This window comes from Sylvia atricapilla, chromosome 11 (genome assembly GCF_009819655.1).
Source record: "Sylvia atricapilla isolate bSylAtr1 chromosome 11, bSylAtr1.pri, whole genome shotgun sequence".
NCBI lineage: Eukaryota > Metazoa > Chordata > Aves > Passeriformes > Sylviidae > Sylvia > Sylvia atricapilla.
Genome location: NC_089150.1, coordinates 5,062,948 through 5,079,632, shown reverse-complemented (window position 1 = coordinate 5,079,632; position 16,685 = coordinate 5,062,948). Strand labels below are relative to the sequence as shown.

The 16,685-nt window shown below is 46.5% G+C and overlaps 1 protein-coding gene and 1 long non-coding RNA gene across 5 annotated transcripts in view; one reads left to right on the top strand and one right to left on the bottom strand.

The window, feature by feature from the left end:
• The window catches only part of LOC136366265 (uncharacterized), a 302,489-nt gene extending 299,580 nt beyond the window's left edge, over positions 1–2,909 (top strand). Inside the window, exon 2 of the long non-coding RNA XR_010744497.1 lies at positions 2,821–2,909. This is a non-coding gene — a long non-coding RNA (uncharacterized lncRNA). The remainder of the gene's footprint in view (positions 1–2,820) is intronic.
• FRMD4B (FERM domain containing 4B) overlaps positions 1–16,685 on the bottom strand; it is a 79,244-nt gene that overhangs the window by 13,735 nt on the left and 48,824 nt on the right. For all 4 annotated transcript variants that reach the window (XM_066327208.1, XM_066327211.1, XM_066327209.1 and 1 more), the window contains 5 exons: positions 13,450–13,533; positions 12,180–12,245; positions 11,056–11,113; positions 10,067–10,153; positions 368–444 (listed from right to left, as the gene is read on the bottom strand). In XM_066327208.1, coding sequence (XP_066183305.1) covers positions 368–444; positions 10,067–10,153; positions 11,056–11,113; positions 12,180–12,245; positions 13,450–13,533 — 372 coding nt within the window. The remainder of the gene's footprint in view (positions 1–367; positions 445–10,066; positions 10,154–11,055; positions 11,114–12,179; positions 12,246–13,449; positions 13,534–16,685) is intronic.

Genomic DNA, 16,685 nt, shown 5'->3' with positions numbered 1-16,685 from the left:
TACAGTTCACAATGCTTCTCTCTTGATCAGGTGAGTCTCAGCCTTTGTTTTAAGGGATGCAGAAACTCAGATTTCCTTCATCCCATCACCCAGTGCTGCTGCAGATTTGGCCAAGACCAATATTCCTCCTCCTGCTCCAAGAACTCCCTGAATGGATGGACACACAGGGAATCTGAGAGGACACCCAGAGCTGTGACAGCCCCAGTCTGCCTGGCCAAATGCTGGGTCAGGATCAGTCCCGAAGCCCAAAGTAAACTCAGGTGTTAGCTCTGAGGCACCTCCCACCCCATCCACTAACACATGATGCTGAGTTCCCACTCTGGGTAAAGATTAACCCCGATGACAGAGCTGCCTCCTCCAGCCTCACCTGCGGGGATCGTGTACTTCCACCGCAAATTTCTTCTCACGGAAATAGAGATTTTCCAGCTGCTTCCATTGAAATAGCTAGGAGAATTGGGAGAGACAAGCAGAACATGGTCACTAAATCACCAGTCTTCTCACCCCAGGGTGAAATAATTTCAGCAAATTACAATGCCTGTGTGTCCTGAGCTATGGCATGGACTGAGCAATAACTACATTCATAACACCAATTAAAAGAAGCATATAAATATAGGATGCCCCCTCAGTAATTTCACACTCTTACAGACAATGTGGTGCAAATTGAGGATTTTGCCAGTGACAACATCTGCCTCCATCAACAGCACATTTAATTTCACTGCTAGAAGCACCCAGAGATCTTGGCAGGGCAGCTGAAGTCATTTTCTCTCTGATTAAACACAAAAATCTCTTTACGAAGTAATTGTATAGACAACTATGGTCTGCTTCCCTGAGTCAGAACATGCCCAGGGAATGGCAGCAGCTTGGAAAAAACAAGACCCTTCTCCTGTGAAGACACTGTGTGAGACATCCAGCGTGACATTTTGGAGCAGAGGTACAGCATGTGCAGAACAGCAGCAGCTACAGGAGGAACCCACCCCCAGCACATCCTCCTGCAAGAAACCCACATATTTCCTGCAAAGTGCCAGCTGGGAGAAGAGATCAAAGTCAGTCAGAGCTTGGCAGCTGCACCCGTGGGATCAGAATTTCATATGAATTCTCTCCTTTCGCAGCAGCATCAGCCATCCCCTGGGGATGAGCCATCAGGGGCTGCATCCTCCCAGCCCAGCCTTGCAGGTTTTGGCAGCACCACCTCCTGCCCCCTTCTCCAGCAATGCCAGCGTGCCTGGATGCACATGGGGACCCACAGGGTGTCCCCAGGGATGTCCCCCTGACCATGAGGAGCTGCACAGGTGCAGCAGCACGCTGGAGTTTACATCAGCTGCTTTCCAGAGCAGCAGCCCACACAAGAGGTGTTGGATGGAGGTGTTTCCATCCAGCAGGGACAGGGTTCAGTGAGAGATCAGCCTCTGACACCAAGGATCCAGCTGAGACACCCAAGCCAGCACAGCAACTCCCTCCTTTCCTCACTGGAGTTTTTCCAAAGCCTCCAAAGGTGCAGCCACCACACCAGAACCCCCCAGGACACACAACATTCCTGCTGGCCTCTGCCAAAACCTGATGTGCCATGCTACCTCCCACTACAGAAGCACTTCAAGTTTTGTAAAAAATGACACATTACACTATGATGCCATCAGAAACATTTATAACACAATGAAACATAACCCAGCTGATTTGTGTTTCGGGGGAAAAGTGGCTCTTTCAGCAGCCCTTCCCTCTGTTTAATTAAAACTTTCCTAGGACTACAACTGACTATTAGAACCTGCTGTAGAAAAAGTGAAGCCGAGTGGAAATGTAATTAACTTGAATTAATAGATTATTTTCCAGATGATTGTGGAAGTTTCCCTCTGCTGCTTAAGTCAGTTTATGTTTGTCTCAGAGCTCTCCTGCCCAGAAACGCCTCTTTACAACTCCACGCTGAACTTTGAAAATGAAATTTTTGCAAGAACTTTTTACAAGAACATTTATAAAGAGGCAAAAGGAAACAACCCCAGCACAGCCTGTCAGGATTGAGCAATAGCTGCCCGTGGGTTCTCCAGCAGCGATCCGGGCCGGGATCCCGGCACAGCCCCGGCGGCTCGTCCCGCACTCACCTCGCCGCAGCCCCGATCCCGATCCCGATCCCGATCCCGGCTCCCCGGCCCCGCCGGGCAGGGTCATGGGCACTGGTGGCATGGGCAGGGCACAGCCCAGGCGGCCCTGCTGTCCCTCCGTCCCTGTGTGGGGCTGCTCCGCTCCGGCAGCTTCGCCTCCCAGCGCTGACACACGCCTGACATCACCACCCACCGCTCCCCTGCGCCGCCTCCCACGCCCCTTTCCCAGATCCAGGGAAAACACAGCGGCGGAGGGAACGAGGAGCATTCAGCCAGGGGCTGCACCCCTGGCAGCACTCCAGTGTCAGCGGGGGTCAGGGCAGAGGTGTGGGGGCTGCCCGGGGTCCGTGCTGTGCCCTGTCCCGCCGGCCTTGACTCACACCCAGAGGCAACAGGTTCAACCAGAAGCATCATCCCGGCGTTCCCGGCCGCCCGCTCCCACGCTCGTAAAAACCATGGGCGTGCTTCGAACATGACCTCTGGAGAAAAAAAAACCCCTGCCTCGCTGATCGTGGCGGGTGTGATGGCTCCCCGGCCCCTTGATCACTTCCTTTGGGTTTTTCCCCTCCGGACGCGCTCGACATTCCTGGGGGCTGCGGGAGAAGGGGGCACCTGTCCCAAGGTGACAAAATGCAGCAGCTCCAGCAGCTGGAGCAGCCTCCTGCCCAGGCAGAGGGACACAGGGGTCTGTGAAAAGCCCACGCCAGGATTGTTTGCAGCGCCGAGAAAGAGGGGAAAAAAAAAAAAAAAAAAAAAAAAAAAAAAAAAAAAAAAAAAAAAAAAAAAAAAAAAAAAAGGCGTTTGCGTTTTTTAGAAAACCTGCATGGAATTGCCTCAGGATGTGGGTAGAGCTTTGCCCCATTTCCTCCCCACCCTGCGAGATCCATCCCAGCCCAAAAGGAGCTGACGGGCGCCCCAGGTATTCTGGGGACATTGCAAAGGCATCTCTGCCTCCCTGCCCTAAGTCTGGGGTAACTCCAGCTCTCCCCTCTGCTGTTCACAGCAGCAGAGATGGGACTTTGTACCCAAGACACATCTTGGCTCTCGAGGACTGAAAAGTGCCCTGTCCTCAAACCACTTAACTGAAAAAAAATATAAGCTCCTTAGCTATCTCCTCATCTGACAAACCCTCCTAACTCAGGTCCTTGTAAAAAAGGCCGGTGATTAAATGAGCATCTTCAGAATAAACTGTGAGCTAATAATATTTATACAGATGCACATAAACATAATCCCAAATGAAAGTATTACAAGTTTCTGCCGAACATGCTTGGATCCATGAAGACAAGAGGTAAAAAAATGCAGTCAATACAAACAAGGACAAAGCAATAAAGTAATAACTCTGTTTAACTGAAATTTTTCTAGCTTGTGGTCAAAAGGCAACACTCAGGAAACCGTCACTGCTCCAGAGATATCCTGCTCCCTTCAAACACTCCCTACCCTGTACAGACATGTTCCTAAATAATTCCTAATTCCAATCTTACCTAAACTACATGCATATTTAAAGACAAAAGAGTGGCCAAAAAAAAAAAATCTGGAAATCTGGAACTGGTTTTTGAGGGCTGGAAGAACAATTAGGAATAATTAAAATGTTTTTGTGGAAGTTTTGCAATGTATGTTCCCTTTAACCAGATGATTAAGTCCACCTAAGCTAATTAATGTTTTCTTAATAGCCTTCCCATCCATGTAGGCTGTCAAGACACTTAAATGCTCCTGAAAACTACTGAGCATCCCAGGGGCTGCCTGTCTGACTCTGAGTAGAACTCGGCCTGGTCAAGGCTGTTTTTCTGATTATTTTTTCTTGTAGAAGGTGGAGGTGCAGCTCTGATCACATCTCATTACCCAGGCACCTCTGTGCACCAGCCAGGCTCCTACCACCCAGCTGCTGCTTTTCCAGCCCACGAGTTCAGCCTTCCCTGCACTTCTGCTGTGATTTAATTCCAGATACTGGGAGCACTGAACCAAAAGGAATGGCCCTCCTTCCTTCACAAAAAGAACAGTAATAGTCTAAGGCAGCCCAAAGAGACATGGCATGCCTGAATGTTGAAACGCCTTAAAAGAAGCAGCTTTTTTTTTTTTTTTTTTTTTTTTTTTTTTTTTTTAACCTGGCTGATCTTGCATCCAGTTTTGAATAAAATGCAAGTTTGTCCCGGCCTAACAGCATGAGCAAACTGGCTCAGAAAAACAGCCCAGTCAGGATTGCAGGCAGGAGCTGGCAGAGACCCTGCCCAAAGAGACAGGCAGGAGAGCTGCTCAGGGGCTCCTGGCTCAACATTGCTGTGAGCCCGAGGGATTTTGTTTAAAAAAAATAGTAATAAATTGTAGTATTTTTTTTTCCAAAGGATTTTTTTGCAAGGAGGTGAAAATGTGGAGAGCAGCTGAGTGCAGGGGCTGTGTGGCCACACGCTGCTGCACCAGCCCACGTGCCAGAACTGCACCTGAGATGTTTCCAAGGTCAGTGACAAATGCTGACCAAGAGCTAAATTACCCAAATCTCTGGCTTTCCACCCAAGAGGCCTTTGAGTAAGGTCAGCGTGGAAGTGCAAGCCATGCCACAGAGCTTGCAGCAGCCTTTCCCTGGGGAAGCACTTCCAAAGCACCCCGTGGTACGTGCAGCACCTGCAAGGAGGCTCAGCAACCAGCACCTCGGGAAACTGGCTGGGAACAGCAATCTGCAGACAAATCTGGCAACTCAGAGCAAGGAAACATAAAAGATTTCTGCCCACAGGAATGCACCCCACCCGATGAGGGAAATTACCACCCTGGCAGCAGCGCTGGGAGCAGGGCTGTGCCTCAGCCCCTGTGCTGCACTCAGCTGTGTCTGGCATCCTGCCTTCAGCTGGAATCCTGTGTTTCCCTGTGCCCATGGAGGGAGGCACCTGAGGAGATGTGGCAGGAGAGCCAAACTGCCCCACCTGCAGCAGCTTCTGAGGGAAGGAGGCAGACAGCTCCCACCTGTGCCAGCATAACCAGGAAAGGCTCACCTGCAGGCATCCTTCATCCCTTAAATATTAAGACAGTCCTCTAGGAACCTCTTCAATCGTATTTTTTTCTAATACCTTATGATCCTTTTTTTGCCTGGTCCTCACTAGCGCTGGCATCACAAGACTGAGAGATGTCTCAACATCAAACTGCCCCAAAACGTTTGTGTTTTGCAGCAGATGATGTTCAAGCAACTTTTTGCACATCTGGAAAGAACTGAATTTCAGAGCAGTCTCATAAAAGCTCTGTGTTTATTTTAAGTAATTATGTCAGCTTAGTATCTTCTATCTAAATCAATGGCTTGGTGAGAAATAAACACAATAAAAGAAATCTCTGCCTAATTAGAGCTGCCTGCTGAGAAGACTGTTCCAATGCTGCTGTGTTCTGAACTATTCAACAAAGCAGGAAGCAAATTTACATGAAGTAAATGTTCTGCAAGGGAAAACTTTTAGCATCAACTCTTAGCATATGTTGAATTAAGAAAGAAATACCATAATACCTCCTCCTCACAGCTCAGGAGCAATGCATCCCAACACAGAGAAAGTCAGGCAAAAGTGTCAGGAGGCTTGCAAGGATGAACAAAGAGCTTCTGGACAAACTCAGACACAAAAAACCCCCTACAGAGACTGGAAGAAATATAGAGAAATTGTCTGAGCAGCCAGGGGTCTGGACTGGAAAGCAAAAGCCCTGGAAGTATTAAATCCAGACAGGGATACTGTGGAGGTGATGAGGCCCTGGCACAGGCTGCCCAGAGAAGCTTTGACTGTCCCTGAATCCCTGGAACTGTCCCAGGCCAGGTTGGACAGCGGGGCTTGGAGCAACCTGGGACAGTGGAAGGTGTCCCTGCCCGTGGCAGGGGAGTTAAAATGAGATGATCTTCCAGGTTCCTTCCAGCCCACAGCATCCTGTGATAAACATTACCCATTTCAAACCGAGTACATGCTAACAAAACCACTTCTGAGAACACAATGCAGTCAAGACATCAAGCAGCAGAACCGATATTCTTGGAAATTTGAAACAATACCACGGCAAGATTAATTCTTCTCTTCAGATAACACAGCTAATTTATCACGAGGGAGTCACCCACAGAAACACAATGAAGTGGGAGAACGAGTCAAAGAGCCAGCAAGCTGCCTTCTCCAGCCCTCAGAGGATCCTCACATATTGGCTGAACGCAGAATAAACTCAACTCATGCCTCACTGCACCCTCCCTTAACAAGACATACATTGTTTATCTTGCCAGGGAGAAGAACGGGACAGAGATAAAGGGAGATCTATTCTGGCTTGAAATGACAAACGAAGTCCTGGGACCTGTTTCATACTTTTCCTAATTGATTCCAAGGATACCAGGGACAGGATCTTGGCATGCCACCCCACAGCAAGCAGGAGGCACTTCTCCAAGCAGGATGTGACTCTCAATATTAACTGCCACTGAAAGAGAGTATGTTTGCAAAGCAGCAGGACTGCAGAGCTAATCCCAGGTCTGAGCTCAAATCTGAACAAGGGCTGCCAAAGCCAGTCTGTTTTAATGCCCCGTGAGACTCCAGGATGATAATCAAGTGAGCTCAGTATAACCTCCAGCCAGTGCGGAGCCACTGCTTTTATCCACAAAGACAATTTTCATAAATGGCACACAAAATAATTCTCCCTTTTCAGTCTGTTAGGAGCACAGTGCTCCCCTCAGTGCCTCAGCTGGCAGTCCTGGGTGATGGGTAACACTTGGGCTCTGCTAGAAACTGCTCCCAAAGCAACACAACCTCCCAGCAGTGAATTGGAGCAACAAAACTCCCTTGCCCAAACCATCTCAGGTCAACCTGAAAAATATTAATAGCTGGAGCCAAAACTCCCCAGCCAGCTCTACACAGCCAGCCAGCCAGGGCAGGTTCTCCAGGTCCAGCCCCGAGTCACACGCTGCCCTCATGGATGGTGAGGATGGAGCAGTGGCAGGGCTGGCTGATAGGGATCTGGAGATTGCTTCATCCAGGCCTCTCCTGCAAGCTGCTGCCTGTGAGGAGCTCTCAGCCTTGGACTCCATGCACCGGTGTTGATCCAATAACAAAATCTTGGGATAACCCCTGTGCTCCAAGGCTCGTATTTATGTGTCTTTGCCTGAAGACCTACTTGGATAAAGCCAAAAGATTTCACTTTTTGAAGAGGGTGGTTAAATTTCTTTGGATTTAACTGACCCTCCATTAATGGGTGCCGCTAATACATCTTTTATTTCTATTATTAATAGTAAAATTTTATTCTAAATATGGACTTGGCTCTTGCAAGATGCCTATGATTGTGGTGAAACAAGCACATCTGACAGCACTGCAGAAAAGACATGGGGAGCAGAATAAATCCTCCTAGTGTGAATTCACTGGGGCACAGGGACCAATTCCTGTTAAAAGCCTCCCATCCAAAATGCTGCAGCTTTCCCACCACAACACCAGTATCAGAGATCACTTTTAGCTTTAAAATTTGGGAAGGCCAACTCGGTCTTCACTAGACTTGGACTCAGCCTTTCCCCTCTTATTCTCCATTTATTAATCAGCTGCATGTATATTTAAACATCACCAACTGGAGAAGTGGAGCACAATGAGGATGCTCTTTCCCAGATGGCTAGGGATAAACACATCAGCAGTTCTGATCCACACTATAAACAGCTGGGTAACACATCACACGGCAGTTGTGAGTTTGGCTCCATTCCCAAAAAGCAAAGCAAGAAAATTCTGCCAAATCCAGCAAAACTAGCACCACTGCTCCAAAAGACAGGAGTAGTTTACAGTAGTTTTCCCCTCCTGACTGCTACTCCAGAGACTCCTGGAAGATTCAGGCAAGCTGTACATGCTCGTCTCTCTCTGAAATAAATTCTGATACATTCATAAATATGAATAAACAACAATACAGATTAAAAGGAATTTTTGCCTGCTGCATCACAGGCAGCAGGGCTGTAGTTACACTGAAATAAGCAGCAGTATCTCAGCTTTTTAACTCCAAACCCAAGCCTGGGTGTAGGTGCCCCTCTAGACCTGATGTCTGCTTTTCCTCCCAGAAGTGATCCGATTCCAGCCACTTATCCAAAGTGCACTCTGTATTTAAAACCCTGAAACGTTTTTCCTATAAAGGAACTGTCTGTATATTTAGCCACTTGTTAAAGGCAGTCATGGCTCAGGACAAGCTGTGGCTTACATCATTTTTGTCCCTTTGCACTGACACCAGACAAATCCTTAGGGATACTACAGCCATATCCATCCCCACAATTTCAATGAGCTTACTGTAATTAAACCTTCCATCTGCATTTAGGGTCTTCTCTCTCACCTTCCCTTTTAACCTCTATCCTCTGTTGTATAATTATAATTTCAGTGAAGCCAACAACTACTCTCATTTTCATTGTAATACTTCCACTGCACAAATGACCTCTGGTTTTTATTTTATTTTCCTTAAACACAACTCCCACTGTACTCAAAGACAACGCCTCGTAACTAACTGTAGCAGGGTGTGACTTGGTATCTGGGCCCTGCTGACCTTAAAAATTTTTCTTAATCTGCCTGGTTGATGTTGTAAACTGAAATCCCACAAGCATAAAAAATGCTTGGCAAAGCAATGCTTCCAGCCAAGCAGGCTCCATTTTCTTGGAGAGCATTACTGGTCACAGCTGGACATCTTGGCTCCAAAATGATCCTTTCCTGGCAGGAAAATCTTATAGATGTTGCCCAAAATCAGGGAAGTGCTCAAGAGCAAGAGGACCTCCTTGATGCTCTCTTTTAACATTCAGTGGCTTCACCATGGTGATTTACAAAGGGTTCCCCTTGTGTTACTGTCTTTTAGTGCAGGCATGGGAAGAGACACCTGGGATAAAACTCTGTATTTTACTAAACAAAGCAAAGGAAGGACACGAGAGCTCACCCTTGGACACACAGGTACATAAATACACCAAAAGAAACCAAGTCATAGCCTGCTCTGGAAAAAGAGAAGATCAAGTCGGAAGCTTGAAGGGGGGGGGATTACTCTTTAACAAGGAAGTTTTGTTAAGCTGTGCTTTTTGGCACCAATACACTAAACAATATCATTTTGCAAATGTAAAAACTCCCTGGCAGGGAGCACAGCTTCATGTGAACTCCTGCCCAGATCACTCCTGGGGAAAGAAGAACAGCAAACTCCCAAATCTCCATCCCCTCATGGCTTAGATGTTTCAATGAAGACGTGACCAGAAACGAGCCTCAGCCCAGGAGCATGGCTCCAGCACGAGCAGCCCTGGCTCTCCCACCAGCCATGGGGGTTAAAAAACCCTTCAAAGACTTTCACACTCAGTCCTGTCACAGGGACACTCATGTGACTACAGGATGGGGGCAGCTCCCACCACCCCACGTGTTGGGTGTGTGGTGGGTTTCCAAAGCTGCTGTCTGGGCTGAGAGCAGAACAAGGCAGGACCCTCTGCCCCATTCCAACAGCACAGGAGGCTGTGGGCAGAGCTCACTCTGCAGCAGACACATTGGGAAGCAGTGCGTTGGAGGAGGAGAAGAATGACCTCCAGTACTTGGCATTTATTTCCAATTTCCCCTTAGAATTTATGGAAATACACAGTTGCTCCAACAAGCCTTCAATTTACCCAGTTCCCCTCACATTCTGCCTGTATCAGTGGAGCCTTTTATGCTTCATGTATGAAAAAACCCCACCTACAAGAGTGAAGTGAAAACACTGCCCGAGTACAAGGCCTTGCAGCAACACAACCACTTCATATTTTTGTAGTTATCCCCGGGGGCTGCCAAAATTCCCACCCTGAGACCACCAAACTCAAGACACACGAGCCAAAGCTCCCAAAGGGAGTTTCCACTATCTAGGAGAGCAAGAGATTTACTGCCTCAGTGCCAGCAGAAATCTCCTTCTGCCTCCAGCCTTTGGTCTTTTGCCCACCAGTCTAATAAGCAACAGCTTAAAGGAGTATATATTCTGACATGCAACACCATACCATGTTCCCCCAACAAAAAAATCAGATGTAAAAAAACCCTTACTTTTCTGGGCTTAACTTTGTCTTGTAGGTCGTACTGGCCGATTCCTTTGTAACTTATTCCAAGCCACCACGGGATTCCTTGTTTATCCTGAAAAATTGATGTCTACGTCAACCAAGAGCTCCTTAAGAATTAGGCAATTCCAAGATTACAGCCCTTTTCACTCTGTGACAGGTATGAGTAGGTACAGAACAAAGATCTTCTGGCAAACAATTTGAGGTGAAGTGGATTGCTGGGGTGAACGTGGAAGCTTTCTCCCTCTGCCTTCTGAGGCAGAGGCACAAAACCTCAGGTGGTGGCTGTGCAACGTGGAGAGAAAAGCAACAGTGCTGCTGAAACAACGGGGTGTCACTGGCTGGAGGAGTGACTGTGAAGGGAAAGGACAGGGAAAAACTGTGGCCAGTGACTGCATCCACTAAATTCAGGCATGGACAGCCACAGGAGGAGACACCAGCACAAAACATCAGCTTCTCAGGTACCACAGTCATGGCCACGACTCAAAAGCAAGGAGACATCATCTCTGCTGAGCTCTTCGGCACAAAACCCTTTGGCCCCGGCTCTGCTCTACAAACGGGAATAAATGGGTGTATTTCCATCACTCCCCCAAAGTATTTCTCAGCATTTCCCCACTCCAAGCACGCACCACTAATCACCTGCCACTTAGGAGGAGTCTTTTCCACATTTTGTTTTTCTAATCTTGATTAAAGTCTCTGGGGAAACTATTAACTGCTTCGGGTCTAGCAGCGATATCCAGTTTAATTAAGATGATAGGAATGTGGCTCCTGATAGGATTACATGAGGTTTTACAAAGATTCCTTTCTGCTTTCTGGAAACGATTGTTCAAAGTACATGGAATGGGGAAAAATTACAGAGGTTGAAAAATGTGGAGTTTCATATTGATAGAAGGGCACTGGATCATCCAACTGCTCCTCTAGGAATGCAAGCCCACGTAATAAGCTCAGCAATCACATTATCTACAGGCAGTTACTGACCTTTACTCCATAGTAATGAACTCCATATGTTGGCAAAGCTTCTACCACTTTCATGTACCTGCAGACAGATTTATAGCATATCAGATGATTTTCTCTGGAGGGAGTAATCTCTATTAACATATTTTTTTTTCACACATACATCCAGGACACGTCATTTATCATTTGCATATTTTGAAGGCCTTAATAATTGAAGGCCCATGTTCTCAGAAAAAACTTAGCATCTTGGCTTGGGGAAAGATGGGGTATTTTGGCCCAGGTAAAACAAAAGGAAAATCTCTCATACAACAGAACATTCAATCTCTTATCAGAAGATCTCAGAACAGAAAGCAAAAATTCTGAACTGAACATGTGGGCCTTTAGGGAAACGTTGGCAGTAAAGACCTGCCTATAATTATTCCATTATGGAGCTCTGGTTACAAAGGATAGGCTCCAAATGAATGTGTTTATGCCATTGTACAACTGTTTCATGAGGCAATTCAGAAAACCACTGAACAGACCATTTTTCCCTTGTTCCTACTGAAAAAAGACCACAGATTATTGAGACAGATTTACAGGCACTGAGGTACATGAGAAAAACTGCAAGGAGTCTGCACTGTGCAGCCATGGCCATTATCTCAAACATCTCATAACACATCCTACTGCATCTGCTTGTGAGAAGAACAGTAAATATTAATGGTAAATGAAAAATACAAATCCACAGGCTCAGTGGGCAGCTTGGAAGACCTTGATTTTTGAAAGCCAAATTCTAAACGTTTCAGAATTTCTTATAGGAGTTAGGGTAATACACACCCTTAAGAGTTTGGAATGGAAATTAATTGATGACGAGCAAGGTATGGAGAAGAGTCTTCCAATAAAGTAAGATCCGAACAATTTCTTTGGTATTTGAGGTACCCAAATGACTACAGAAATGCTGAACTGTAAGCCTGTGAAATGTGAGGCTTCAAACAATTCCACTTTGCAATGTAACTCAATAAAAAGAGAATCTGGCAGATACAAATGACATCATCTGCAGGCAATAATGACCCAAACAGTCTGCCTTGCCACTTCTTCAACAGCAACAACAAAAAAAGAACAGGAGAAAAGTAAAAATACCATCTTCACAAATTAACAAGTGTCATACTCACTGAACGATGGCTTGTCCTCTGGTCAGACCTTTAATTTGTGTATAATGCTCAATTACTCTGTCCTCACTGCAAACCAAGCACAAAACCCAATTCAGAGGCTCAGCGACTTTGCTCATGTGTAACGGCATCTGTCGAAGCTCAGCCACCTGCTCAGCATGCAGAGAAGGGTCCCTCTGCACGTTTCTTGCTCTGGTTTACATTCTGGTTCTTGCTGATTTCTTTCCCACCCTTCATTAGGCAGCGTGGAGCTGCCTGGCTGGTCCCCACCATCACATCCTGCCTTCCAGACTAATTAACAAACCATCTCGGATCAGCCTGTTCTGCTGCAGACGCTGCTGCAGAAGAATGGTGCTAATTGTGTAAATTCATCCTAACGTTCTAAAGGATCCAAACTTCAAAGGCTGGTTAATGCTCCACATGTAAGACAGGAGAAGTTTAACTAGAGCTGTTTTCATTCCCATGTATTTTTTTCCCCCGACATCTTATAGGTGAAAAAAAAACCCCACACATTTGTCAGCAATGACCTTTTTGCATTCTTCCTGTTACATATTTCAACATTTTGTTTTGGAGGAATGTGAAATAAAATATGCATTTCTGTGTCAGACACTTGAAAGCAAAGAAAAGCCCAGCAGTACTCATTCAGAGACAAACAAATAATAAGCAAACATGGTATACTTGAAAATCCATCACGTACACATCAAGCTTAAAAAAAAACAACAAAACAAATGAGGGAGTTGAATTTGCACAAAGGGCATAAATTCCAATGAAACAATATCACTGATTCATCCTAAATGCTGTGTTCCTTTACAGCAAATTCAAGCCCCAGAATTGGAACTCTCTTTCCTTTTCAAGCCTTTCTAGATTATTTTCTTCTCCAGTTCTGTCGAGAGGAGCTGGGTGGGCAGCTGGCAGCCAGCAAAGGTCAGCCCACCACAAAGGCTCCAGTGTGTGACAGATGAAGACCGAGGTGCTCTCTGCAAACCCAGGCTTGGCTGGAGCCCAGACTTCAGCTCCTTCTATTGCAGGGTCCCCACATACTCTGATCCAGCAGTTTCTGACACAGCAATCTAATTTAAACAAACTTTGAAGGAGGAATTTGCATCAGATCTTGCATAATTTATCATCTTCTAAAAACTGGAAATGCCTGAATATGAGCAATTAACTCCGTGTCCTGGGCTGAAAACTTTTAAAAGAGTTTGCAAACTGCTTAAAAGTGATCTCATTGTTACCATCCACATCAATGATTTACATTTTAAATTAAACAGCTCACCAGTAGGCAAGTGATGGATGCTCCTGCAGTGTCTTGGTAGGAAAGACGGGCAGTGTCTTCAAGTCTTTTCTAGTGTTCTCATCACTGAAAAAGCAAAAATGGCCTAGAGTCAGTGCTAATGAATCAGAGATGGACTCATTACTTTGGGCAGAAGGAAGGGCTGTATTTTTTTACTCACAAACGTGGCGTGTTGCCCCATGTCAGGCTGTCATAGCAACGTAACTCTAGAGGCCCTCTCACATGACAGTGATGGATATGGTGTCATGCAGGCTCATTATACACACACGTGGTGCTCAGGCCACCACCGGATCAATATTTATTTTGCACACCCTCACTCTATTTGCTAAGTGCAGAATGAGCCCTGAAACAGCTGCAGGAAAGCCTCTGCCCAAAAGTGAGGCTTGCAGTGCTAACTTTTGCTCTGTCTTTACCTAAAGCCCTACCTTTAGACAATGTATTTCACGAAGCAGTGTGGTATTTGCTAAATCTCAGAAGTTTAACAGTGATCTGATTCGAAACAAAGGGTTCAGTTCATATGCTTTAAAATATTTCCAGTGAAAACACCTCTCCTGGACTGCCCATTGCACAGAAAGTTCAAATATTCCGGACTCTAGGCCCAACCTCAAACGAAATACGGGGGTGGGCTGAAGTATATAAATGCAATTTGTCATGACAAAACCCCAGCAGAATATTTCAAAACCTATTTACGGGCATCAGTAAAATGGTTCCTATTCTCTCCTCGCACGGTCCATTAATTAATCAGCTGAAACCTGCACGCCCCATTTCAGCAGGATTTCTGCGTGCCTTCGCAGCAGCGCCAGCAAGCACCAACACGACTTTTCTATGCAAAGAATGCACCACTCACGTCCATCAGCATCTGCCTCAACTTTGTCCAGGCTTTCCCTGAAGGTGTTTATTTCTGCTGCCAATCTCTCTTCCAATCAGACTGAACTGTAAGAGTTTTCATCAGAGCTATGTCCCCCTTTGTTTCTGAAAAATCCGACACTCTGTGCACCCCTAGAGTGGATCCACGGGCACGGAGGACACAAAGGACACAGCAACTCCCTCCATCCCAGGATGCCACCTCCCAGGTGCCACATGGAAAGCAGGAGATGAAAGGTTTATTTGGTCCTTGGGAGCAGGGGCTAATCTCTCTGCGAGGCTCTTCCCCAGCCCTGGGTAAAGGGGGACCACCTCTGAGGAAACAGTTCAATCAACAGCCTATTTATTCTTCAACGTCTTTGATGAAGCTGCCAAGAAGAGGTCAATTAGCACTGAGGAGTGCTGGTTGCTGCACTCTTCTGCCAGGAATATCCATTTTTCTTTGCAAGTTGGCCAGCACCCAAGTGCCACGGACAGGGACAGCTGGGTAGAAAATCAGGGTCTCTCCTTCCAGCGCTCAAGTACAGCCAATGCTCACAAAAGCTGAGTTTTATTCACTCCTTTACGAGCCCATTTTGATGGAATCAAAAGGCTGCAGGTCCTCTAGGCTTGCAGAGAGAAGGCAGATTACCAGGTGTTTGTAGAGTCAAATGGAAATACAGAACATGTTCTTCTGAGGCCTCAGAAATCAGAGCAAAAATAATAAAAAAACCCAAACCCTGAGCGACCTGAACTCCCTCTCGGAGCTGGAGAGTTTGGCCAGATGACCTCCTAAGCTCCAACTTCAATCATAGACTCACAGGATAATGATTATTAAAACACAGTTTTCCTCCTATTTTTAAGCCTGACTCATCACTGCAATGGCTGCTCTAGCAGGCAGAGTTGGCAGGGAGCTTCAGTGAAGTAGGAGAGGTTTTGGAAGGAAGTACTAACAAAACAGCTCATTTTTACCAAACAAAAGGGCTGTTTCTGTAAATGTAGATTCTCAGCCCTGCAGTATTCATAATCAGAGGTTTAATGGGTGGTCATTAAAGCCCTGTTTAGAAACCTGGTTGTAAGGGCTGAGGCAATAAGGAGGCTGATGTGGGAGGCCAGGGCTGAGCTCTGGCAGAGGCAGCCAGGCACAGGGGACAGCTGTCACCACTACACATGGGTGGAGAGGTCCGAAACTCTCCTTCACCAACTATCACAGGGCCAGGAGCCTTCCCACCACTGAGAGTGTGCAGAAATGCCACAAACCCTGGCAGCTGCATCTCCCATGCTCTGGAATGCCACATTCTACAACATTTGTGGCCTCCAACAGTGCTACTCGCCTTCCTGTTTGGTTTTTGCGCCCCTTGCCTCTCTAGATCTGGCTGAGTAGCAACATTATCCCCATCAACACCAAAACAAGGATGCTAGAATCACTGTTAGGGACGCAAAAGAATGAGCAGGCCGCAGAAAGGTCAGCAGGGAAGTTCTCTCATCTTTCTTTTTTTGACTCCATCTTATATACACTTTGACAAGAAGGCCAAAGATTGGCTACACAGGCAGCCACCTCTTTGACTTTGTTGGTGAACATCACCTTCAATCATCTTTCTCCTCCCAGAGGAGAAATAGGTAAACAAAATAGATAAGTTCTAAAAATACACATCATTTTCTTGAAGCTGCGTTAGAATAAAGTACAAAACAATGAAAAGCAGGCAAACTTGGGGCAACTAATGCTAGTTAAGCTTCAGTGATGAGCAGCAGCACATCAATGTGAAAATATCTACCACCAAATTTAAATGTTGACAACCAGCCAGCAAGCCCACCTCTGAGCAGGGCCCGTGGGCTCTGAGCTGGGACACACAGTGACCAAAGGGCTGTCACCACGTCTGTGCTATGACAGTCCCTGCAGCACAGACACACAGCCAGAGCCCTGCTGCAGACTGTCAGCAGGCAGGAACCACGGAGCTGTGACAATTTACAGCACTGCTGGGCCTTCTCTCTTCTTCTGCCAAACTATAAACTCATCCAACTTTGTGCAATAGCAGAGAATACAGTGATTTTATGAGGCGAAATTGCCCCCTGGGACCTGTCTTCCTGATGGGACCCAACCTCACACCCTGGGGCTTTGACACCATCCCACCCACGTGCCCTGGGAGAAATCCATCCAAGTGGACTTATAAGGCCTGAAACTCTCTGAGAAGCAAGGTAAGGATTTTTTTTCCCCTGGATAATTGTGAGATCAAGCATGAAACAATCCCAGAAAAATGTAAAAGACCTGGGAGAGACAGGGCACAGCTCCTTGTGCGCCGGACGCCTTCAGACAGCACAGGCTGGCACCGAGCAGCCTGCATCTGCTGACTGCACGCCCCAGGATTAGCATTTGG